A 25,573-nucleotide genomic window follows, 5' to 3' on the forward strand; every position below is an offset into this window, starting at 1 on the left:
TGGTGCCGCCTCCCTCCTACCTGGGAAGAGAGAGCCCCACCGGCAGGGCATTGCTGTAGAGTTCGGCACTGGGCGGACAATGCTTGTTGGAGTGTCGCTGCAAGAAGGTGTGTTTGTTGCGGTGCAGATAGTCCACCAGGTCACCATAGCGGCAGTATTCCGTGATGATGTAGATGGGCCCTGCAGAAGGACAGGCTCAGGGACAGACTCTGAGGAAGGCCTCAGTCTTCCCAGCATGGCCACAAACCCAATGTAGAGTCTTGGGTGTGGAGACACAGATGGCAAGATGGCAGAGATGCCGGCACCTTGCAAACCTGGGTTGTTTCCCTGCCTCTGTGGTTGCAAGCAAGCTGTTAGTCGCCAGGGTCCTTCCTTTGCCCACCTGGCCAGGGGATGACACCCACCCCTGGGGTTGACACGAAGACCCCTAAGATGCCTTTGAGGACTCAGCATGTATAGCAAGCCTATGACATCAGTTGTTGCTACTGTTTTCAGACTGATGCACATTTCAGATTCTGGTCTACATAAAGCAGGGGAACGTGACTGTTAGCACAATTTGCTGATCACACTTAAGTTCAACCCACTTAAAGCCATCTAACAGATGAAAACAACACTTTTGAAATACGGTCATTGCAGGCACAGACAACAGTCCATGCGCAATGTACTTCTGTATTTAGACCGATTACACAATACCGAGGAAAATCCCAGCTCTCACAACGAGCAGCTGCAAAGGGCATTAACTTCATGACTGTTACTGTGTTGACAACCCAGTGGGTAACCAGGCCCTCAAATCATCGTAGTTGGCAGAGTGACTTCCAACACTGATGTGAACAAAGCCAGTTCCTGATGGGTACACAGATAGGCTCTGCTGTCTCTGTGTTGGAGAAGCTGTTTCTTTCTCACGGTTTTCAAAATGTATTGTAGAAATATGAAAAGGGAGGTAGGAGAGATGGTCAGCTGTTAGGAGCACTTGTTCATGCAGACAACCTTGGTTCAATACCCAGCACCTTACATACTGGCTCACAACCATCTGCCACGCCAGTTTCAGAGGATTTGATGACCTCTTCTGGCCTTCTCGGGTACCAGACACACACACACACACACACACACACACACAAGCACTGACATACAGTCAATAAATAGATAAATATTAAAAAGTCTGAAAAAACTTGAATTCTAAAGCTGCAGGAACTAGCGGCCCGAAGACTCTCGTTACCGTGAAGGTATTGTGATTCTGAGATTCTAAAACCGAACCCATCTAGGACATGAAATAAGAGCACTGGGCAGCAGGTGTGTGGACACTCTGCCAGGGGGTGTCCTGTTGGTGGTGGACTGAGGAGAACAGGAAGGAGAATCCCCTGGGACGTGGATTCGGTACCTCCTTTGGTACAGGCCCCCAGCAGGTTGACCACATTCAGGTGGGGTCCGAGGTGACTCATGATTTTCAGCTCTGACATGAGGGCTTGCTTCTCGCTGCTTCTGGCTGTAGCTGAGGGGGGAAGAGGGACTCAGCCTTGGTGGGCCACTGAGGGCCTACTCTGCTTCCTCTGCCCCACCCTGTTGTCCCACTAATGTCCTAGAGTGGACTGTATTGGAGAGGGAAGAAGGTGGGAGGAGGGGAGAGAAGGAGGAAGCACCCAACGAGGTCACAGTGAGGAGCCCTTCGGTCCCACAACCTCAGGGCCAGGCTCCTTCAGAAGAAACCAAAAGTACAGGGAAAGGTAGGACCGAGTGAGGCCCTGGGTGTGAAGAAGGGGTGGGCTGGCTCACATTTCCAGACTCACATTTCAGCATCTTGACGGCCACTTTCATGGTGGCCTGTGAATGGCTCAGACCATGAGCCGTGGCCTCCACCACCTGTCCGAAAGCCCCAGAGCCAAGAGTGCGTCCTAGGATGGAGAGAAACCCTCAGCTCCTGGGAGCTAGATCCATCATCCCATCTTCCCATTTGAGTTGGGGAATATTCTCTTAGGTCACTCTCCACATCCCTCCAACTGTGCTCCCCCTCAGGAAGTTTCCCATCCTCTGGGTCTCCTCTAGATCTTGCATGCTATCTGCCTCCCCTGTAGTCCCTGAAAGACCTCCTGTCTCTTCAGGGAAGCACAACTCCTTTGCACCTGCCTCAGACTCCCTGACCTACATCCAGTACTTCCTCTTTGGCCTGGAGGGATCCTATATCAGTTTGGGATTCCAGGGTTTCGGGGCTATTGGGTCACTGAGATCCAGAGAAGGCAAGATGCCAGCTCGATGTCTCAGCTAGTAACAGCTATGCCGGGAGCAGATCTCAGCGTCCCCATTGCCACGTAACACCTCTTAAGACTAACCCAGAACAAGCTGGTCCCGTGGCAGCTCCCAGGTGGAGTCGTAAGGCAACTGCACAGGATCCACGTAAATGTACTCATGACCGTCAGAGCTCACGGACTCAATGACCTTCCATCGGATCTCATAGCGTGGCTTCTGCAGGACAAGACCAGTAACAGATGAGACGGTCAGAGGGCACCTCCGTCCTTGAGCCTATCATGTCCAGCCCCTTAGATGGCAGATGAGACAGGAGACTCTGAGACCAAGAGAGGGCAGGGACGTATTTGAAAATGACACAATGAATTGCAAGCAAAACCAAGGTCTCCACGAGCTCAGAGGCAACTGGCACTGAGGGGTCCCCGAGGTGGAAAGTGTGGCTAAGGAACCCTGAGGACGCAGCCTCTAGAGAGCAACCAACAGCATGGCCCTCACTCACTACAGCTGCTTCACCAGCTTCTCTCTGAGCCCCAGTTACTCCTCAGACGGGAAGAACAGATAGGACAGACACCAAATGCCGACTCTGTCTCTGTGGGATCTCAAAAAGGATACAACCTTTGGATGTGGAAATCTTAGGATCTTGGAGTCACAGGATTGGAATCTTATAATGACAGGATGAAGGGGGACTAAAGTCCCGATTCAGGAATCTTAAGTGTTTGGAGCTACAGAAAGGGGAAATGTCAGACTAGCGTGTTGGAACAGATTCTTGGGGTCAGATTGCATTCTTGTGAAAGAGCTGAAAGAATCCTGGGGCCATGATAGTCCACCCACAAAGTGCCATTTGCACTAAGACTGAGTCGAGCGGGAAGGACCTAGGCAGAGGAAAGAGCAGGGCCCAGGAGTCCTAGACAGATCGCACCAGACCATGCTGGCCCAGCAGGGACTGAGGGAGCTGGAGACCCAGCGATGCTCTACATCAGCTTCCAGCTGAGGTACATATTGAACCTTTCATATGGGCCAGCTTGTGTGACATTCAGAGGAGACCAGGAGGATACATGGGTACCACTCTGCACCCACAGGCTTACCTTCTGCCACAGCATGATGAGGATGATGAGAGAGATGACAGTAAGGACCACCAAGGCCAGGATGGCTGAGATCACCACCACTTTGAAGGGCAGGGCTGAGGACAAGAACCAGAGCAGGTCATAAGCAAACAGTAACTGGGTAGCTGCTCTCCCCAGCTTGCTGTGAGCATCACAGATCCCTTGGGCTTGCTCTGCCAAGCACACAAGCTCTTACTGCCTAGATAGCTGGCCTCAGGCCCCACATTCTGGTCTTTCCTACAAGCCCCTCAGTGACCTCCCTCTCAGATGACAGCCAGGCTCAGGCTGCCTTCTGCATCATTCCACTAGGCTGGGGAAACCCTCTTCTGGTTCCTGAGCATGGCCTGTGCCTCTCACAGCAGTAGGCACCCTGAGGGCCAGGCCATGCACCCTGCTCCTCTGAGTCCATGCCCTTTTGGGCTGTCATGCCTGGGTCGTAGATTTTTTTTTTTTAAGATTTATTTATTTATTTTATATATAAGTACATTGTTGATGTCTTCAGATACACCAGAAGAGGGCATCGGATCCCATTTCAGATGGTTGTGAGCCACCATGTGGTTGCTGGGAATTGAACTCAGGACCTTTGGAAGAGCAGTCAGTGCTCTTAACCACTGAGCCATCTGTCCATCTCCTGGATCATAGATTTAAAGGGCCACTCCAAACAAATGGCTGAGGCACTCACTGAGTGACCAGAAGGAGCTGATTCTGAACTTCAGCATCCTGATGAAATCACACCCAGAAAGAAGTCTGTTCCTCTCAACACCAGCCTGGGGACCACTAGTGTGTGCAGTGGCACAGTCAGTATGCACATTCCAGGGCACTGAAGTGAACATGCAGGTCTACCTGAGCCCTGATCCTCTCTAGCCCAAGACTTTCAGCCTCACTGCTATGCCTTACCTCCCTGGTCAGCCTGGCTGAACCCTCAGCCCCCATCCTTTCCCACTTGGCAACAGCTGTTGTGTTCTGGGAATTTGCTTCTTCCTGCCCTCCTCGGTTCCCTGGGGAGCCTTCCTCTGGCTTAGCCCCATCCTTCCCTTCTTAGGGTCACTGACTGACATTTCTGTTCTCTCTTCCTAATATCCCCACATCCTGGTCTTACAAGGGAAGCTTGCAACCTCTAGGGACCCATCAGAGTCATCCTGGGTCATGTGGTGTCCTGTGCGGACGTCACACACGACGCTTCTTCTGCATTTACTCACTCAGGCCCAGAGTGAATCTACATGTTAGGCTGTGCAATTCTACTGTGCCCTCTTGCTCAGGAATGGATGCATGGATGAGAGTATGGGGAAATAAGGGCATTTAATTTTTTAAAATATCTACACAGTATGGACTTATGTGCTTGACAGAGCAAGTCCAAAGGAATCTCTGAAGCCCACAGCAATGAATACATATCATATATGTGTGTCTGTGTGTTTGTGTGTGTGCATGTACACGAGCATTTGCATGGCTGAATGCCACACAGTGGACGCTGATGGAGGTCAGAAGAGGGCAGTAGATCCATGGCATCTGAGCCACCTGATGTGGGTGGTAGGAATGGAACTCGGGTTCTTTGGAAGAGCAGCAAGTGCACTTAATCTCTAAGGCATCTCTCCAGCCCCAGTAAGGATGTTTTAAAAGTTCACCCTTCTTCTAAGGGCAGGTGACACAGGCATGTGCATCGGCAGACATGTACGAGCCTGTGGAAGCCTCTGTGTGTGTACACCTGTATGGGTGTGTGCTTGTCTCTGTGTTTGTATGTGCACATGTGTCTGTGTCTGATTGTATGCAAAATGCTCTTTGAGGCTCTGCTTGCTCTGATGTCTGTATCCTGTATTCTGCATCTGAATTCTGTGTCCTGTATCCTGTGGCCCCATTCCTTACCACTTCCGTTCCTATTCTCTCCCCTGCCCCAAATCCACATACAGTCTGCCCTGCAGCCAGGTTCATTTGCTATAACTTCTCAGAAGCCACTCAGAGCCCACTCTAGGCTTTTCCACAACCCTCACAGGCTAACTAACACATTCTCATCTCTCAGCATTTCATGTAAAGCTTCTTTTTTTCTGGGATACTTCCCCAACTCCGTGGTTGGCACAGGGCCTCTTCTTTCTCAGGGCCTTTCCCCTGGAAGCAGTGATCCTGCATGGGATGGTTTACTCCTGGTCTGCCTCCCCACTCTGGACTGTCCCATCAGCCTCTGTACCCTAGCAAGTTTAGGTCCCCATAACGTACTGAGTGATGATAATGATGAAGTGTGCACACACAGGTACAGGCAGGGATGCGTGGGAGAAATGCACACATATGTTTGGTTTTGTTTGTTTGTTTGTTTGTTTTGTTTTGTTTTTCAAGACAGGGTTTCTCTGTGTAGTCTTGGCTGTCCTGGAACTCACTCTGTAGACCAGGCTGGCCTCGAACTCAGAAATCTGCCTGCCTCTGCCTCCCAAGTGCTGGGATTAAAGGCGTGCACCACCACTGCCTGGCTTGCACACATATCTGGACTCTGGCAAGCATTATACATAGGTGCAGTAATTGTACATGTGTGTGTACCCACTAATGTTCACACATTGTCTGGAGATGTATGCATACAGAGTTGTGGTCAAGTGCTTTTATATGTTTTATATGTTGCAATTGTTTGAGTACAGACATGCACCATGCCAGTTTTCACACATGCCCAAGAATCACATATGCATGTTTTATACACATGCGTGGAGACTATGCTCCCAGACGTGCCTGCATATAGACATTCTTTTTGTGGACTTACATATGAGTATTAGATTTAGGCAGGCTCATACACACAGCTCACAAAAAATACTCTGCAGTTTTACCTACATGAACAGCATTGGGCATGCTTGAGTCGATGCTATCATGCATATACTCTGGAGATGAAGCAGCCTCAGCACAGATTGCAAATGTGTGCAAGAAGAGTGTACACCTGAGTCCCAGGATCAACTCACTCGTGCAAGTTTACAACTTGCGTCGTGCATACCAGTTCACTTTCTGCACATAAGAGTCAATGTGTTTCGTGTTTGTAGTGTATAGGGTTGTTTTTGTGCACCTGTGCTGATGTCATATTTTGTGTGTGTGCATAGGAACATACTCTGGTAGATTTTGGAACGTTCCCATGAGTTTGTGAGTATTCTGACTTGACCTGCTTTGGGAATTCAGGCTCAGTAGGGCGGGATCAAATAAGGGGCGAGAGCTGATCACAGCCATCCGCAGCTGGGGCACTCACAATGTGGAACCACGGTGACCTCCTGTGAATCTTTGCCCATCGAGTTCTGCAGCATACAACGTACTGACAGTGGCTGGTCCACATGACGCAGGCGCAGTGTGCTCACTACCTCGTATTCCTGATCTTCCTCCCAGAAAGTCACGTTGGTTTCTAGCTGGCTCTCCTCCTTGGAACTGTTCCCCAAGGGTGTGGGTGACAGTTTTCGTGGACACCTACTAGGAGACACAAAGGGACTGGCTTGCAGCCTCTCTTAGTTTCCCCTCTGCAAATGGGGGGAAAGTCAGACTCAAAGCAGGTTGTATCTGTGAGTGGTGGCAAAAAGAGTATGCTTTTTTTTCTGTGAATACTTGCTCCTTGAGCAGGTTCCTACTGTGCTGTCTAGATGAACCAGCAGGGGGCGCTCCCACTCTAGAACTGAGACTCCTAAACGCAAAAATTCACTCATTTGACCCTCAAGGTTACCCACCATGTAAATGATAGAGAGGCAAACCCTGAGCTCAACCCTGTTTCTATATATTATACTAGACTAAGTTCTGGACGTCCACTGGATCAATTAGACACCTCTGGGGTCCAGACCCTTCACCTTCTTGGGTCGAAGATGGCTCAGGATCAAGGTAAGAAAAGGAGAAATTTAAGTTAGTCACGGTATCTCCTGGAAGGCAGAGGACTGATCTAAGATGTGGCCTGGACCTCTCAGGTGAAGAGGCCAGTCTAGATTACCCTAACAGGGCATTCTAGGCAGCTGTGTAAATTCTGGGAGGCTTGGCCTCAAGGTGTGCTCACCTTTTGAGGTCTCTGCAGGTAGACCAGGTGACATTTGGCTGAGGCATGCCCCGGCCACGACAGCGGATTGTCTGCTCCCCATTGGCAGGGTGACTCTCACTCAGCTCCAGCACACGGACAGGGACTGGACAATCAGAGTACAGGGTCAGGAAGTGAGGTGATCAGAACAAGGCACAGGGAAGACCTTCAGGAGGATGTGCTCCAGAGTGTCATGTCCTCTTTGTCCTGACACCCCCTCCCTCCAGGCAGTGGGCTGCAGGTGAGCCTCAGACACCAGGAGTCCCAATGTGAAAGTGACAGATTCCTTTGGGGTACTTCAAAGGGCAAGGCTCAGAGTCTGTCTTTAACATCCCTCTGAGACCTGCTCTTCAAAGAGAGACCAGGCCGGGAGCCCTGGGCAGCCAGGCCCATGAAGCTAGGCATGGCTCTGTTTTCTCTGAATGTATTTGAGTGTTTTGTATTTATGGCATATGACACCGAGTTTCCATCTACATTTGAGATGCTAAATTTGTCTTTCAAAATACATTTATTTTTAGAAAGCGAATTGACAAAGCATTAAATGGTTATCATGTTGTTTCTCTGCTCCAGTCCCTGTCATATCCCTTCTTGTCAGTCCCAATAAAAGCCAAAGCCGCCTGTACCGAGCTGCAGTCTGTACCGAGCTTCAAGCTCTTATCCAACGACTCCGCTCCACCCCCTCCATTTCTGCCCTAACCTCATGCCCTCCATATATGCCAGCACCCTCTGTTCTGGCCACACCCAACTTCCTCCTATTTCTCTGGCAATGTGACAAGGGGCAACACATGATCTGCAGTGCCCTTTCCACAAATACCCACTTGTCCAAAACCCTCCCTTCTTCAAGTCTTACAAATGTCACCTCCAGAACGAGGCCAACCCTGACCACCATATTGAAAACTACAACCCCCAGCTATGCCATGCTGCACCAAGCTCTCATCGGTCTGTCTGTCTGTCTGTCTGTCTGTCTGTCTGTCTGTCTATTTGTCTATCTGTCTATTATCTATCATCTATCAATTTATCATCTATCATCTATCTATCTACCTCTTTCCCCACCCACCACAGTTGCGTGTTACCTTCTAACCTTTTTTGTTTTCTGTGGGAACGCCTCCTTTTCTATTTCTCTTCCCCTGCTTGGATGCAAATCATAAAAGGTAGACCTCTGAACAGACTGCCATATTGAAACTACTCAGCAGAGTATGAATTGTATGTGAGAAGTAAAATTGTGCCATCGGTACATAAATGGCCCAGATTTGGGGAAACACCAGTATAACCTGACAGTCGTCTTTTACAGCTGGGGAAACTGAGGCCCAGAGAGGGGACATGTCAGATCAACCACCTAAATTGCAGCTTTCTTGGTTCCAGGCCTTTTCTCCAGCTTCCCCCATGGGTGGATGGCAGAGAAGGAAGGAAGAGAGATGGAGGAAGGATGGAGGGGGAGAGGGGGGAAGGGACATGGTCCTTACCATTGACCTGTAGCTTGAATGAGAGCTGGACCTCATCGTCCTCATGGAAGGCTCGCATAGTATAGTAGCCTGCTTCTGACACCTTCACACGTACCAAAGTCAGTTCTGACACATACCTATGGGATACCAGGGGACTTGCGATCAGAACTACAGGAACCCCTAACGAATTCTCACCTCCCTATAGAATGCCAAAGGAAGGGATACCCTTGCCAAGGTCACGCAGAGTCAGGATCCACACCTAGTCTCCTGAATCCTCAGCCACAGGCAATTCACCTAAACTACTAAGAAGGCTTGGGAAGGGCCAGGTTGTGTACCCATCTCTCAAAATCATATCCCCACCAGAGCAGCATTCTTGCCCATCTGCAGATCTCTAGCTTTGGGGACACCCTCTTCCCATCCAGTGTTTTTGCTTCTGTTCATTACCTGCTGGTTCTATTCATCACAAGGTAACTAATCAGTGTCTGTCTGCTTCCCCTACCGGGAGGGGCAGAACAGCTTGCTCTGCTCCTCAGCATCCCTAGTGCCTGGCTGGCATGCATCCATTACAGACTAGACTCTCAGACAAGAAGGTCCTAGGTTTGTTGGTGGCTGAAGGCCCCGGGCTGCCAGGCAGCTTTGAAACTTCCAAAACAAGCGGACTAACTAACTGGTACCCACCTGGTCTCAGACACGTTGCGAGTGGACAGAACCAACTCGCCAGCGCTGGAATCACCCAAGGTACGGTTGTCCTTGAGCCACAGGACAGAGGGCGTCGGATAAGCCTCGAACACCACCTGCAACGTTCGGCTCCGGTGCAGCTCAGCAATTTGTACATCTCCCAGGGTTCCCAGGAGCCGCACGTAGCCATTCTCTGTGAAGGTACAACAGTCAGGGGTGGGCCCTGTGGGCGGAGCTATACCCAGACACCAATGAGAGTGTGCATCCTGCCAATCTCTAGTGGAGGATTCGTGGAGCCTTGCTCCGACTAAATGCAAGAGAAACACTTTCTAGGGGCTTCTAGAATCTAGAGGTAGGGCTTCTTTGGGCAACAGAGCTGAAGTGCAAGCGTTGGCTGAGACAGGGGCAAGAATGGTGATGGTGTTACTGTCAGTGCCGAGGTTGGGACTGGACTTGTAGTTTTCTGTTCTGGATGCATATTATATACAGGGTGCAAGGGAACTTCAAACTAGTGCAGAGGTTGACTCTGGCGACGGGGCTGCCAAGGCCTGCACTGAGGGGTTGAGAATGAACTAGGAGTCTGGCTAGGTGGGAAAGTCTAGGTTGGGCTCAGAATTATTATATCAAGGGCTGCTACACTTCATTTGGGTCTAACATTGAAACAGACCCCAGGTCAGTGCCAGAGTCTGGTCCAGCTCAGAGTGAGGGAGAGGGCTGAGTTCAGGGCACCCACCGATCACAGTAATGTTGATGGCTTTCTCGTCTCCATGGTCATTCACACTCACTGACACGTTGCAAGTATAGGTGCCGGAGTCACTCAGCTCAGCAGCGGGGATATGCAGGATGGAGCCAATGCGGGAGGGCACTCCAAAGAGGTAGTCTGTCACTGGCTCCACCAGCCGTCCACTCTGCAAGGTCAAGTCACCAAATCAGAAGCCAGTGTGAGCTGAGACATCCCTCCTGCCTTCCAACCTTCACCCAGCATTACCTTCATGCGAGGGTACGTCCATTGGAAGTTGACCACATCATTACCCATCACAATGCACCTGATGGTGATGCTCTCACCCTGGCGGACCACAGTCTGCACTGCATTCACAGAGACATTGATGGATGACACTGGAGTGGGGCAGAGAGATTGGATTAGGGCCAAGGAGGGCATCACTAGCCACCAGCACTAGGCTTGGGAAACAGGAGTGGTCCACAGGGAAAGGTTGGCTATTGTAAAAGATTCATCCATTGAGTCTATCAGTAATAATTAAACTACTATTATATACAAACACTATCCTAGACAATGAGGTAGCAATCTGGAAGCCAAAATCCAGTCCTCTGGGAATCTAAATTTACCAAGTACCTTTCACATGCTAAACATCTTAATCTCTTTTATATCTTCTCCAAAATCTTATAAGGAAGGCAGTCATCACCATCCTCATCTTATGGTGGGGGAGAGGGGTAGGGAATCAGGCTTAAGGGGAGCATGTGCCTTGTGCAAAGTAGTCCAGATGGGAAATGACCAAGCTGGTATCCAAACTCAGTGATCTCCAAGCCTGTGCCTCTGTCCCCACTTTATGCAGCCCGACCCAGCCCTTAGCGAACTATGACTGTAGACCAACGCCATCCTTTCTCTGAGCCACAGTTTCCTTTATAGAATGTCGAGAACACTAGGCCCCTCCCAAAACTACGAGAGAATCTAATAAGATATGGAGCTGTGCACATAGTAAACGGACGGGCTGTTCTTCCATGAAGGGCCAGAAAGCGGGGCTCACCTTGGAGGCTGTAGACATAGTAAGTATCGGAGTCCACTTCCCTGTCCCCAATGGTGGTTTTGCAAATGTAAGTCTTGTCCTCAAAAGTACCAGTGAAACCTCGCTGGTGGTCATAGGGTACATGTAGGGGGATATCCACTTTCTTCTCATGCAGCGTCACTTCCAGCTGGGGGTCTGTCACTCGGCATGGAATTGTCGTCTCAGTGATATCCGTGACAAAAATGAATAGGTCCTCAGAGTCCATAGGGAGGAAGCCCATGGTGGGATCTGTCAAGAGTAGAGCCCAGAAACGAATGTCCTGGTTAGAATTTGTCAACTTGACATCAACTAGAGTCATCTGGGAAAAAAAAACTTTGATTGAGAAAATGCTTCCATTAGATTGCCTGTAGAGAAGTCTGTGGAGGCATTTTCTTGATTAATGGTTGATGTGGAAAGGTTCAGAACCCTGTGGGCAGTGCCTTTCATGGGCAGGTGGTCTTGGGGTATATAAGAAAGCGAACTAAGCAAGCCATGAAGAGCAAGCCAGTAAGCAGCACTCCTCCATGGTCTCTGCTTCAGTCCCCACCACTAGGTTCCTTCCGTGACTTCTCTTCCTGATGGACTGTAAGCTATTAAAATGAAATAGACTCTTCCCTTCCCAAATTCCTATTGGTCAGGTCTTGATGTTTAATCACAGCCGGGACAGTGAGTGTCTAGCTGTCCCATGAATCCCTTTTTGACTTTGAGCAGTCTCTTCCCCTCTCTGCCCCTCAGTCACCTCAATGCAGAATAAGGATGTTGCTCTGGTTCTGACGTTGGTCCCCTCCAAACTGCATTCAGATATAACTGCCATTGTGACAGTATTTACAGGTAGGATTATTAAGGGATGATTGTCAGCTGGACTGGGTTGGGGAGCCCTGGACTCCCAGCTACTTGTGAAGCAGATGCAAGAGGTTAGAGAACTGTAGATTTGAGGCCTGCCAATGCTACTGGGTGAATTCAAGGCCAGTCATGGTGACCTAGTGAGACTCTGTCTCAAAATAAGAGAGTTTAAAAAAAAAATAGTGGGAGCTGGAGAGATGGCTCAGGGCTTAAGAGCACTTGCAGCTCTTCCGGAGGGTTTGAATTTGTTTCCTAGCACCTGCATCAAGTAACTCACAACTGCCTGTAACTCCAGCTCCAGTGAATCCAACAGCATCTTCTGGCCTCCATGTGGTTGGTACACACACACACACACACACACACACACACACACACACACACACACACACAGAGTGCACTCATATACACATAAATAAAAATAAATAAAAGATTTAAAAAAATAATCATAATGTAAAGGCCTGGGGATTTCTATGAGGTTGAAGCCAACCTGGATTACACAGTGAGTTCCACACCATCCAAGGCTATGTGTGAGACCTCCCGGCTCCCCAAGGTGGGAGGAGGAGGAGGAGGAAGAGAGAAGAAAAAAAAAAGAAAGAGGATACTCTTGCCAGATGCTGGCCCCTAGATCTTGAGAGGCCCTTGCTAGATGTTGGCCCCTGCCACCAGAACAGTGTGCTGATCAATCCTGTTCTTTACAAATACTCTTGGGTCTTCTATTATAGGATCTCAGTGAGACTGAAGAAGATGCTTTCTCATCGGCCATTTCCTGCTCTTCATTCGATGCTGACAGTGTTGGAGTTAAAGTGAGGGGTGTGAGTGAGGTCATAAAGCTACCTAGGGCTCAAAGAACAGGGCAGTGGGATATGGGAGCTAAAATGAACAGGTTGAAACCAGCCGAGAATGCAGAATTCTTGGGAGGCAAGGGCAGAGATGGCTGGGAGAGATCAGACAACCAGTGGAAGAAGCGTGCTCCTGGCTGAGTTGAGCTGGGTGCTGCTTTTTGCTGTGTCACAAGGCTGCATCTCACAGAGCCCTGAGGTACACTTCACGCTTCCTTTTGTACTATGTGCTGTAGAGATGGGGATACGGGAGTGGGCACGCAGGATACGGGAGTGGGCACGCAGGATACGGGAGTGGGCACGCAGGATACGGGAGTGGGCACGCAGGATACGGGAGTGGGCACGCAGGCTGGTGTCCTTACCTGGCACGAAGATATAGATGCGCTTCCGCTCACTGAACTCTGGCCCTAGCGAGTTGTTGTAGACACAAAAGTATTCTCCAGTGTCTCCCCCAGTGACATTAGTCAGTGTCAGCACACTGGAGAAGGTGCCGTCCAGATTCATGGCCGCTTCTTGCCAGGGCACCTGGGACATCTGTTCCCACATCACTGGAGCTGAACTGGAGCAGGTCAGAACAAAGGTGCTGGAGACGTTGAGGATGAACTCTGGCCCAGGAGGCATGATGACTAAGCCTTGGGAGGTCTGTGGTCCCAGGAGCAACAGCACAGACAGCAACAATTGGCCTTTGAGCAGAAGTCAAGAGTCACAAGTCATGGTCAGGGCAAAGAGACCTTAGCCCCTCCCCCAGAGATGTCTGGGAGGCCTGAGTAGCTTCCGAGTCCTTAAAGACTACGTCTTCCCATTCAACACAAGCTGCTTGCTTAACCACTGACAGACCCTCAACAGCTCCTGTCCTAGGTCTCTGCCTCATTTGACTCCAGCCTCCAAATCCTTCAGCTATGCTATGTGCAAGCAGCACGCAGGAGAAAGGGGCAGGAAATCCTGCGGAAGCAATCCCCAGACCTCCCGTTCCTGCATTGCCTTCCAGGTCACTCCCTGGTCCTCTTCTCTGTAGCTGCTTAGGTTCCTGTAGAGCTCACGGGTGACCATAGGAAAGGGGTTCTCATATCGCTTAGAGTTGGGGCCGACTTAGGGCCATTGAGATACTGTGGACCCTGGGGGCTTGAAGGACAGGGGGTGGGGAGGGTTAAGAGGTGTATGTGTCAAGTGATTGGTGCCTCCCCCATGCACCTTCTGAGGAAGGATTGGGAGAAGCAGCTATGGTCACTACTGTTCACAGGGAGGATTTGTCAGCCACGCCCTCATGTTCCCTAGTGATGAAGGTCAGAACAGATGCAGCCAGTCAGCAGGGCCATCAAACAATGGTTAGTAGGGCAGTCCACTGACTCATCACTGGTTGCTCAGGCATTTGCCCAGACCTTGGAGAGCTGAAGGCAGGTATCCTGCTGGACTGAAGAGGGGTAAGGGAGGGTAGGGTGTCTCAGAGGGAGCTTTGGATGCAGAAGGATAAGCAGGGAACTTGAGCTGGTGGTTCTGGGCAAGGAGAGACCCATTGAGTGGATCTAAAGAAAAGCTAATAGGGGAGCATCTGAAGGAGGCCTCCACAGACCACCTCCCAATCTGGGGAAACTGAGGCCCATGAGCACTGTGGAGCGTCCAGACTGTCATGTCATGGTGCTACCAAACATTACCACTGCCAGCTTCCCAGGGGCATCCTTGGGGCCCTCACCCTTGTCCCCAGCTTACTTACCTCTGAGGACTGAAGCTGGCATCACACCTGGAAACCCCATGGTGCCCTGCAGAGTAAAACAGGAATCAGGGTCCAGTGTGGGTAAAGGCAGTGCCAGGGCCCACCTTAGACCTGATGGGTCAGCTCTGCCTGGGCATCCAACCTCCTATCTCAAGGCTGGGAAGACATCCAGGTCCCCAAAGCTCTTTCCTCTCTGCTTCCAGCTCTTACATGACCTTGGTTAAGTCCTTTGCCTATGGGTCTTAGTTTCCCTGTATGCTACAGTGGAGGTGGGGAATTGGGCTAGATTGGGGTCCTGCCAGCTCTGACAGCCCCGTCCTCTGGGTGACAGTTCCAATGCCAGGCACTTATCTGCCAGGACAAATATTTGGGAAAGTGTGATGAAAGGCCTGGAGGAGTAGGAGGGGGTGAGCCAGAGCCTGGAGAGCTTCCACTGCTCCCTCCACAAGCACAACAGGAAATGGGATGTCTGTGGGAAGGGAAGTGGGGTGGGGGCGGGGGTCAGGACGATGGAATGTGGGAGTGGGCTGGCCCCCCTACTCAGCACAGAGCTGCACAGGAGGCCCAGGAGAGAGGGACCAGGTTCTCAGCCCCATCTAATTCATCAAGCTTTGAAGGTCCTTGGAGACCACTGAGGCCAAACTTCCCACCTCCACCTTCCATGTCTATATGGGGAAACTGAGGAACAAAGACATTTACCCAAGGTTCCCAACAGAGCCTGTTCAAGAGGGAGACAGATGAATAGTGAGAATAGAGAAAGCCAGAGAGACTTGTGAACAGGGTGCTGGAGCAGAAACACAGACAGGCATGTTGTATCCAGTGAGTCTTCGACTCCTTCCTCTCAATAGCCATTCCTCAGATTCCAGATAATCACCAATATGATGATTATGATGTATGGTCAGAGTCACAGATCAAGAAACGTAGGAGGCAGTCATGTGACAGGCAACAAGGGGCATCCTGAGTTTTTGTGGGGCTGCCCATCCTAGACCAGTTTGTCTCCGCTCTGCTCTGTCATGCTGCCCTTTCTAGTTTCCTACCCAGGGCTGAGGAGTTGCTGCACTGCCTGGGCCGTGTCTGTGGGCAGAGCCTCCAGCCAGAGAGGAGCTAATGAACGCACCATCAGTGAGGGTTATAGTCACACATGCTGCATGAGACACGGGCAAGGCCGGTACCCCATTTCTGAACACCCTAAGAAGCAAGCTGCACAAACCTGCTTTTCCTCCTTTACCCCGTCTTCAGACAGCCCGACTGAAGCCCCCTCTGGCCCTGAGTTTCTCCTCTCAGAATTATCCTTGGTCAAAGCCTTCCTGATGCTCCATTCTCGGTCCTGCCCATGGCATCCCTCTGGTGCCGACCCCTCCAGCTGGACACCAGGCATCCTGGAGCTGCACAGACAACATTTGGATGCAGAGCCAACAGGCCCCAGAGAGGCCATCTTCCCCTTGGTGGGTGCCCCTCTGGCTCCCCACTTCCTGCCAGAGATGTGGGCCAAAGAAAATCATTAGCAGCCCAGGGTGGGGGAGGGCTCATCTCAGCCTTCCTCCCCTGGCCTCCCAGCCTCCCTGGCTGGCTACACTGTTTATTATTCTAAAGGAGGAATTTGGCCTGCTGGCCAGGGGATGGGAGGTCACTGTAAGGAGGCTGGCCTGACTCTGGTAGGCTGTGTTGACCCTGTAGGCTGGAACCTCATGGCATGCAATCCCCAAGCCTTCTACTTTGCGGCAAACCATCTTCCCGTCTCAAGCCCTCTCTGGCAGGGAATAAGGATGGGGCAGCTAAAAGTAAGGACTCTAAGCTGGAAGGAGGCTTCTTAAATGGGAAGTAGAGACCCAGAGAGGCCCAGCGTCATGACCAGGTCACCTAGACACAAAGTGGGTTCCAGCTGTCGGGAGAACAGACTAAGCAAATGAACTGAGGGACACTGCAAGTCAAAGATGCCAGCAGTCTTGGACTGCTCTGATTCTCTCTGAAACAAGAACAGTTCCCCTCACAAGGCCCTTGAACCCACTATGACATGACTGGATCACCTGCTTGCCTGGGACTCGTTTGCGTATTCATTCACAGATAGATTGTGATGTTCTTTTGTTGTTGTTGCTGTTGTTGTTCTTGTGGGTTTTTTGTTTGTTTTATTGGGGTTTTTGGTGTGTTTTGTTATTGTTGTTTTGCTTTTGAGACAGGGTTTCTCTGTGTAGTCCTGGCTGTCCTGAAATTCACTATGTAGACCAGGCTGACCTCCAATTCAGAGATCCACCTGCCCCTGCCTCCCAAGTATGGGATTAAAGGCGTGCGCCACCACCGCTCGGCTCTGTGATCTTAAATAGCTGCCACTATTCAAAAGTTCTAATTGTTTGACTTATCAAAGAGAAGGTTCCGGCCACCGTTTATTCTCAGTGGGGCTGGTCTCAGAAATGGCTGGTCAGGAATCCAGATGACATGTTTGAGGCCACAGTACCTGGGAATCCATGACCCATCTCACCTCACTGTTCTAGGGTGTCGATTCAGACATTTTGTCTAAATGGCCACAGTTTCTTTCTCTACAAGCTGGGAGTTAGATGCTTTTTCAGGTGACTTCCCACCAAATGAACCTGGGCTATAGAAGGGAGCATGGACAGCAAGCTACAGACCGAGGACTCATCAGAGTGGGTAGAAAAATCCCCCCAACCCCATTCCCTTGCTGTGGTCAGGAAGTCCTCAGTATTGCCCTGTTCGGGCCAGGTCCAGAGATGGGGGTCTGCTCAGCTTCCCACAACAGATGTGAGACACCCCTGAGGGAACAGGAGTGAGCCCCAGGGGAGTGAGCATGCTTGGGAGTCATCCTCAGAGCCTTGGCCTTCCCGCTTGTCACAAGCACACACAGTTTCCCACTCCTTTCCCACCATCTCAATCTAAATAAATCTAACCCATCTTGGCCACATCCGCCAGCATCAGCTTTCCTCCCTCGGGGTCCTGAGGCTCCCACGACACAAGCAGTCTGGAGGGGGGGGGGACCTGCATTGCTGCCAAAGAGAGGCCTGCATACGGTGAACACATGCACACAGTCCAGATGCTGCCTACGCTCTTTCTCACACGCTCTTCTACAGCACACACACACACACACACACACACACACACACACACACACACACACACGTGTAGCTATTCGGGTGTGTGTGCCCAGCCCTCACTCAGGCACGAACCATGTGCATGCCCACACAGGACACACGTGCACAGCCCCCCCCCCCCCCAGTGCCCAGTGCACGTGCACACTGCACAAACAGATGCTGGGATGCTTTACCATGTGTCCATCAGAGATGCCCTTGTGTATAACAGTCACTCATGTAACCCTCCCAACATAAGACGTATACAGAGCATGTGCACACAAAATGACAGTCTCCCTCTGCCCCATGTATCTGTGAACAAGCATAAAGGAGCTCTAAGCCGTACTTGCTATACAGTACTTGGCACGTACTGTCTCACTGGATCCTCTGACGGCTCTGAGGCGGAGAAGGAGTATTCCCATTCTTATAGGTAAGAGAACGGAGATGGAACCCGCTTTTGGGAAATCGCCAAGAAATGCAGACCAGACAAGAGGAACGAAGAGGCTGAAATGAGGCAGTGTGTCTGTCCACCGCCTGCTCCCCTGCAGGCTTCCCTTGGTACAGTGTGTGGTTGGGCAGAGGGCAGTGGGTGGGAACTGACTGAGACAGATGGCTTTGAGATGAATGTCACTGAGGGTCAGCAGAACTTGGTGACTGCATGCTGGAAGGACCCAAGAGGCAGGTCCCAGAGTCCTCGAGTGTCTATGACAGAGGCACAAACCCATGTTCTAAGATGAGGATGAGACCATACACAGGCTTAAGAGTGGTCGCCGAGCTGATTTCAAATGTGGACGGGTTTGTTGGCACTGAGAGGGGGCAGAGGTCAGGTCAGACAGAAACGCAACGGGATAGAAGAGCAGAAATCCAGCTGTGGTTCAAAGGGGCACTTGGTGGAGTCGGCCAGCCGCAGTCCCACCAAGTTCTGAATAAACAAGATACCCAAGCAGGAGGCCCAATCCTGGGGTCACAAGGTCAGAATCTTGGAATGTCAATGCCCTGCAGCCAGGAAACATCTACCTATCCCTTTCTGAGGCTCTCTGTACAGATGGGGAAGCTAAGGATTGGGCCAGGGAAATGAGAAGTGCCTCTGGCTCTCGGCAGGATGGGCTCAAGTGGGTTATGGGCTGTTGGAGCTCACCTACCTGCCTGGGGTTGCATTCCCAGTGCCTGCTCGCTGTCTAGGGTCCAGCTACATAATGATCTGTCTCTTCATAGAACAGTGACTTTCGTTAACCTGCCCCAGACAGCAGGAGACCTGTGACAGAGATTCAGAGGTGTGACCTGCTAAATCACTGACAAAACTGGGCACAAACTTGCTTCCTGGCTTTCTCCTATCTTCCAAATAAGAGCCCCTGCATGGCCCTTGGATAAATGGAAGCAAACCTGGTTATTGCCTCTCTGTTGTCCCATATTACAGTCTAGGACAAGAGAGTAGAAAAACTTTCCAGACTGACATTACAGCTCTTAGGACCCTTGCCCTGTGAACATGGAATGCTGAGTTAGGGGTGAGGACGGGGTGAGTCCTCTCAACCCAGACTAGGATGCCATGACTCAGCTCAGAAGTGGCAGCCAGTTCTAGACAGGACTGGGGGTGTGGAGGTGGAGGGAAGAGGAATCTACAGCCAGGGACAAAATCCTTGGCTAGCAGCTGGACAGTGAGCCAGTGACAATAGTCTGGTCTGGACCTGACAGAGTTTGGCACTTCTAGCCTTGCCAGAGCCAGCGGACATGGGTGAGATCTTATAGTACCAGTTAGGAAGCTGCCCCCGCTGCACCCCAATCCTGGGAGCCAGAGAAGGGTCTGGAGGGTGAGGATTCAGTTACAAGTGAGGTGAGAAACCTGGGAAGGAACCATCCCTCCATCCTATGGCACATTTTATTGGAGAAGTCTCAGCATGCTACCACTCCAGTGACTCTCCCCAGGCACCTCAGGAGCGTCTCCATGTCCCTTGCCACGTCATGACTACGCAGTTTCCCTTGTCTCCTCTCTCCTCACTCCCTCTCTTCTGCATCTCCCATTTGACCCTGTCATTCCCCTGACCTGACCATGGCTCTCTGTAGCCCTCAGGCAAAGGCTGCTTAAGAGACACGGCTACAGGACTAAGGTCACTGTCCTCTGTTCCCCAGGGTACCACACTCATTCCGTGTTTCTCTCCCCAGGAGGCCTCCCCAGGGACAAAATGGAAAAGAAACGGCCTGTTTTCTGGAAGTCCAAAATAAAACGAAACATCTGTCTGGAAAGGAACCAGGCAGATAAAGAACAAACCGATCCCCCTGTAACCCCCAACCCCAGCCCCCACAGAGTGTGTGTGCTGGGGGCTGGGATGACATTCTAACAGCCTGTGGGAAAGTGCTCAGTGTGTGCCTGACAGAGCTAGGGGCCCCAGGGAGGGGGCCTGGGTCCCCACGCATGCTGGGAAGCAGCCTGGGAAGGAGGTCAGAGAGGAGGATGGGAGATCCAACCATGCCTCTGCCCACAGCCCAGGCGCCTGCAGAGCAGGCACTTCCTGGCCCCTGCCTCAGGCGCCTTGCTGGCCTCAGGCTCAGCCCCCACGGCTTCATTCCAGGCTGTACAGCCTGGCTCTGCAGATGCCCTGGGACCCCTAGCTTCCAGTCTCCAGGGCTCACTTGGGCCCTCCCTTGTGGGTTATTTCAGAAGAAATAGGGACTTAGATGGCCTTGGAGAGGTCCAACATGGTAGCAGCTGCCATCTCCTCTGGGCCCAGCACCCCTTGCAAAGTCACAGAAGGCCTATTTAAGACCTTGCCTGCCACCTGATCCAGGCTCTCCTGAGAGTGAGCTTGTCAGGTTCTCCACCTGATTCACCATACCCTGCTGCTTTCCCACTTTACAGATGAGGAAACTGAGGTCTAGAAAGGGCACACATCATTTGCCCAGCGAAGGCTACAGTGCGAAATCCTTAGCAGGCTGTCACTAAGCCTCTCTAGCACATAGGACGAACACCCACTCACTCACTCTCTGCCTCTTTTGCAGGACTAACAGGTTGGTCTCGCTTCTGTCCACCAGCCTTCCCATATTCACTGAACAGGCCTATGGAAAGGACAGTAGAAGCCCAGGCAGCACCAACCCATACGCCAGTCACAAGTCTGCTGTCTGTGCCTATTCTGGACTTTTCCACACTTTCTCTTGAGCTAGGCCAAAGTGGAATTGACAGTCATAGGTGCTACAATCTTAGGGCCAGTAGGGGTCACACACATCCTATTCCCAACCTTCTCTGCAATTGCACACAGCCTGAGACAGGAATCTCACCACTCTCCCCTCGTGGCCCTTTCTACCTAGATAGCTCACGGTCCGCAGAGACCAGGCTACCACAGTTGGCTTCACTATAGTGAGCACAGTCTATCTTACTCTGTCCCCTACACCAACCTTCCCATAGCCTCTGAACAATAACCTTTCTTCTCACCCACTGTTCCAATCTGAAAACAAATGAAAGAGCCCCCAACTAATTTGGAGCCAGACATTCTGTTTAATGAAGTGCCCCATGGATTTTATTTTATCCACATGACAGTTGTATGAGGGGATGGGCTCATTGTACCCATTTCAAAGAGGAGAACATTAAGTCTCAAGGAGGTTTCGCAACTTGCCTCAGGTGGTCACATAACCAATAATCGGAAGAGTTAGGGTAATATGTAAACCCAGGCTGGTTTGGGTCCAAAGCCTGTTTTCTTAACCATTTAGCAAGACATCCCTCCTCCCAAGTAGGAGCAACTGTGTCCACAGGAAACTGCTTCTCACTGAAGCTCTCAGAGACAGGATTCTCCAAGGTCAGGGCCACACCTCTGCCCTCACTGTGGGCAGTATGCAGGGGACCTGGGCCTGCTGGTCATACAGCAATTTGGAAGATAAAGTGAGACAAGTCAGAGTCCCTTTGAGACTTCACCATAGAATCTGAGCATCAGTAGGGTATTAAGAAAAGGATCCATAGCCTGGGCACGATGGCTGGTACATGCCTTTAGTTCCAGCACTCAGGAGGCAGAGGCAGGTGGATCTCTATGAGTTCAGGACCAGCTTCAACATTGGAAGTTCTAGGCCAGCCAAGACTGTATGACGAGGTTCTATCCAACAACAACAAAAACCAGAAGGAAATTCTTGCAGAGAAAAACCCCAGTTTAGCCTTGTCACTAGGACCGTTGAGATAGAGTATCTAGGCAGTCTGGCACAGTGTGTTGCCAGCTCTGCCTCAGGCCTGCCTCTATGGGCCCAGCACCCCTAGAATAGAAGGCCAGAGCCTGGGAAGCTACAGAGTTCTAGCCTCCACCTCCCTCAGCTGCCGTCCCTGCCCATCGCCCCCCCCCCCCAAGCCTCATCTAGGACTGGTGCCATGGCAACTGAGAGCACCAGGCCCTGGCAGCCAAAGGAGCCCCTGAGAGGGGTCCCAGGCTGGGGCTGGGAGGAGTGCAGCAGGCGCAAACAAGCAAACCTTCTGTTTCCCTGGCCGCTACCACCAGGATCAGCCGTGGGCTGGGGGCGCCTCAGGGAGAATGTGTTCTCAGAGCCAAGTGGGCAGGGGGCGGGCAGGCCTAGAATCCCAAGCCTGGAGTAGCCCACAGACCAGGCAGGAGCAGCTGGCTAAGGAGAAACCCCGCTACTGATCTGTGCCAATTATAGAGCATTGAGATTCCCCTCAGAGCCTTCCTGGGCAGTGAATCGGGAAGGAAAGTGTTCACGTTTCCTTCCCCTCTCCCAGGTTCTCAGCATCTCTTCCCATCCCTTCCTGCTTCACCCTCCGGCTCTCCCTCTGACTGATACCTTGCCTTCTTTATAACTCATCCTCCAGGCCTTAAAACAGAGACCTTTCTAAACCAGACCTTTACACTGAGACATTGGGACCGTGGATGAAGTTCACGCAAGCAGGTACTTGGAGGAGGGCCTAGTACCCCCATATGAAGTCAGAGACCACCTCCTTCATCCCTCTCTGCCCACAGAAGCCACTCACTCAGCCAGTCTGAAGTGCGTAGCCGAGACCTCGTGGACTAGTTTGGTCAGGGAAAAGAAGCAGGTGATGCAGAAGATGGCTTTGGAAGAAGGTCCAGAGAAGGATTCCTTGGGAAGTGTGAGCTACCGATAGTATAAGATTACAACGGCCCCACTCCCCTGTGCTACCTTGAGGCTCAGTGAGAAGTGTCACCAGTGCTCCACAGAGTGGCCAGCTTAGGGATAAGCTAAATCTGATAGATGTCTCCCAGTCCATGGCTATCAGCTAAGCCTTCTCTAGCCTTCACTTTGATTTTCCACAAATCAAAAAACAAACCTAGCCGGGCGGTGGTGGCGCACGCCTTTAATCCCAGCACTTGGGAGGCAGAGGCAGGCGGATTTCTGAGTTTGAGGCCAGCATAGTCTACAGAGTGAGTTCCAGGACAGCCAAGGCTACACAGAGAAACCCTGTCCCAAAAAAAAAAAAAACCTAATGGTTATTTGGGATCTCTCCAACTTCCCAATGTAGGACTGAGCCTATAGCTTCCGCTGATGCTTACACAGCACGGGATGGAGTGGCTATGCAAAATGAGCTCTTCTCTTCCTCAGGCCTTGTCCTCAGCTATTGCCTAGTGATAGTATTTTCTAGGGTAGGGACTGGGTTGGGCAGACAAAGGTGACTCTTTTCCTCTTGGTGATAAGACAGGCAGCTGTTGGGAGCAAAACAGACAGACTTATGGTATTCTGAAGCCAGTAGGCTGCCCCTGATGCCACCCAGGGCAGGGAAATGGCACGGGATCTCAGGCAGCCTGGGAGAGCTTTTCCATCACGGAGCCACTTCCTTCACACCACATCTCAGTTCTCCTGCCTGGCCGCTCTATGGCAGCTCTAAGGTTAGCTTGTCTCTGTGTTCTGGAAGAGTAGCACGAGAGCCGTCTGTTGTTGCTATGGCATTTCAGGGTGCTGAAGCGCCTGTGGCGTACTCCCCTGATCAGTAAATGGTAGCTGCTATAATTCTGTGAGGCTTGGCCTCTGGAGTTAAATTGGGTTCTGTGACAGATGGCACCAGGGCAGGCCATGCCACAGCAGTCTGTGTGAGCGACCTTTGGGAAGTAGGAAGGCATCAGGGTGAAGGGCAGCCACAGGTCTGTTAGACTACAGCTGAAGTCTATCAGCCAAGTGATTTGTGACAGGCAGCGAAGGAGGGCAAGCCTTTAGGAAAGGCTTGGGGCACTGGGTGGAAATTTGGGCTTTGCCTTGGATATATCAATGAATTGTTTTTCGGGGGTTTAACAGTGGTGGCAAATGGCTAGGTACTGAAGGTGAGAGTGCCATAACGGCCAGCCGGGTGGGGGTGGGGCACGTAGGAGAGTGGCATGAGCCGGTATTTCATGGGAGGTTGTGAGTTGGCATAGGGACAGACTCAGAGTCATGTTTCCAGAAGGAGGTCGTCCCAAACCCAGCTAGAAGACCCCAGCAGAAGCAGGTATGTATTTTGTGGGGCAGGTATAAAGTGAGAAAGGGGGTGTTTTGGTTTGTCTTCTTCTTCTCCTCCTCTTCTTCCTCCTCCACCTTCTCTTCCTCATCCTCCTCTACCTCCTCTTCTTCCTCATTCTCCTCCTCCTTCTTTCTCCTCCTTCCTTTTTTCCTCTTCCTCCCTCTCCTCCCCTTCCTCCCTCTTCTCAACCTCTTCCTCCTCTTCCTCCCTCTCCTCGACCTCTTCCTCCTCATCCTCCCTCTCCTTCCTCCTCCTCCTCTTCCTCCCTCTCCTTCTTCCTCCTCTTCTCTTCTGAGACAAGGTTTCTCTGTGTTGTTCTAGCTGTTCTAGAACTTGCTCTGTAGACCAGGCTGACCTTCCTCTAGAGTGGTCTGGACTTCCCTGCTGCCTCTGTACTGTTTAAGCTTAGCGTCAGGAGAAGAGGAGGAGCTGGTGGGACTTACAGCTCTTGGGAACCCACTTGCCAGAAAAGAAAAGTATTAAGTTCCCCAACAAAAAGTGACCAACAGCCTCACAAAGCCTGGTGGGAGGAACGGGGGATGTAGGTCAGTTGGGAGAGTATTAGCCTAGCAGGTGAGGGGTTGCTCAGCACCACATAAACTCTGAGTGGTGGTGTGTGCCTACCCCTCCTCCATCCAGGAGGTGGAAGGAGGAAGGTCAGAAGTTCAAGGTTAACTTCAGCTGAGTATCAAGTTCAAGGTAAGCCTGAGCTACATACGACCCTGTCTAGAAAAGGAGGAGTTTGCCACCATGACACCCAGAAAGGGCTTTCAATGCTAGAAGCAATGCCAGGTGGGCTGCTGCCATTTATCAGTTTCCTTCCTCTTCCCTGACCTATGGTCAGAATGGAGAAGGGATGGGTCTGGGAGTTCTATGATCCAGAAAACCACACCAGGGTGTCTCTTCCTTCAAGCAGGCTCTTTGGGTTGTGCCTGAGTCAGCAGAGTGCTTGCAGAGCAAGCAAGCTCGGTCCCCAGCACTGCACAAAACTGGGGGGGGGCGTGGCGGGGGGACACGCTTATTAGCCTAGCACTGAGGAGGCAGAGGCAGGAGGATTGGAAAGTTTAAGGTCATCCTTGGCTACAAAGGCAGTTCAAGGCCAACCTGGGCTACCTGAAAGAGGGGAGTTTTGGAGTGGGGGTGGATGTGGAGGTGAACTTTGTTCCTCTTCTGCAAAACTCTACCTTGTAGCCTTATCTCCCAGAGAGGCATGAAGGCTGGTCCCCAGACAGCAGGTGGAGCGGGAGCCCTCTGTGTCTTTTGAGTGGTGGTGTGGACACACGCCTGCTCACATCACCTGTGATCTGCCTGGCTTGAGATACATCCTTTCTTTTATTTATGACCTTGGGTCCACCCCCACACCATAGGGAAATCAAACCAAATGAGCCCCCGAAAACCTTTTCATCTCTGACATTCGGA

General features: G+C 51.3%; 1 protein-coding gene across 5 annotated transcripts in view; it reads right to left on the reverse strand.

The window, feature by feature from the left end:
• Pdgfrb (platelet derived growth factor receptor beta) overlaps positions 1-25,573 on the reverse strand; it is a 37,923-nt gene that overhangs the window by 7,957 nt on the left and 4,393 nt on the right. Inside the window, exons 2-16 of one of the 5 annotated variants that reach the window (XM_076912580.1) lie at positions 15,855-16,029; positions 14,645-14,690; positions 13,296-13,616; positions 11,234-11,500; positions 10,459-10,586; positions 10,204-10,378; positions 9,471-9,663; positions 8,814-8,929; positions 7,333-7,456; positions 6,550-6,764; positions 3,324-3,418; positions 2,325-2,457; positions 1,785-1,889; positions 1,379-1,489; positions 21-180 (exon numbers count right to left, since the gene is read on the reverse strand). In XM_076912580.1, coding sequence (XP_076768695.1) covers positions 21-180; positions 1,379-1,489; positions 1,785-1,889; positions 2,325-2,457; positions 3,324-3,418; positions 6,550-6,764; positions 7,333-7,456; positions 8,814-8,929; positions 9,471-9,663; positions 10,204-10,378; positions 10,459-10,586; positions 11,234-11,500; positions 13,296-13,616; positions 14,645-14,690; positions 15,855-16,022 — 2,357 coding nt within the window. In that variant the 5' untranslated portion in view covers positions 16,023-16,029. Of the gene's footprint in view, positions 1-20; positions 181-1,378; positions 1,490-1,784; positions 1,890-2,324; positions 2,458-3,323; positions 3,419-6,549; positions 6,765-7,332; positions 7,457-8,813; positions 8,930-9,470; positions 9,664-10,203; positions 10,379-10,458; positions 10,613-11,225; positions 11,501-13,295; positions 13,617-14,644; positions 14,691-15,854; positions 16,030-18,863; positions 18,977-25,573 lie in introns of those variants that run through there. The other 4 variants (XM_076912582.1, XM_076912581.1, XM_034517874.2 and 1 more) reach the window with 4 other exon arrangements.

This window comes from Arvicanthis niloticus, chromosome 14 (genome assembly GCF_011762505.2).
Source record: "Arvicanthis niloticus isolate mArvNil1 chromosome 14, mArvNil1.pat.X, whole genome shotgun sequence".
Taxonomy (NCBI): Eukaryota; Metazoa; Chordata; class Mammalia; order Rodentia; family Muridae; genus Arvicanthis; species Arvicanthis niloticus.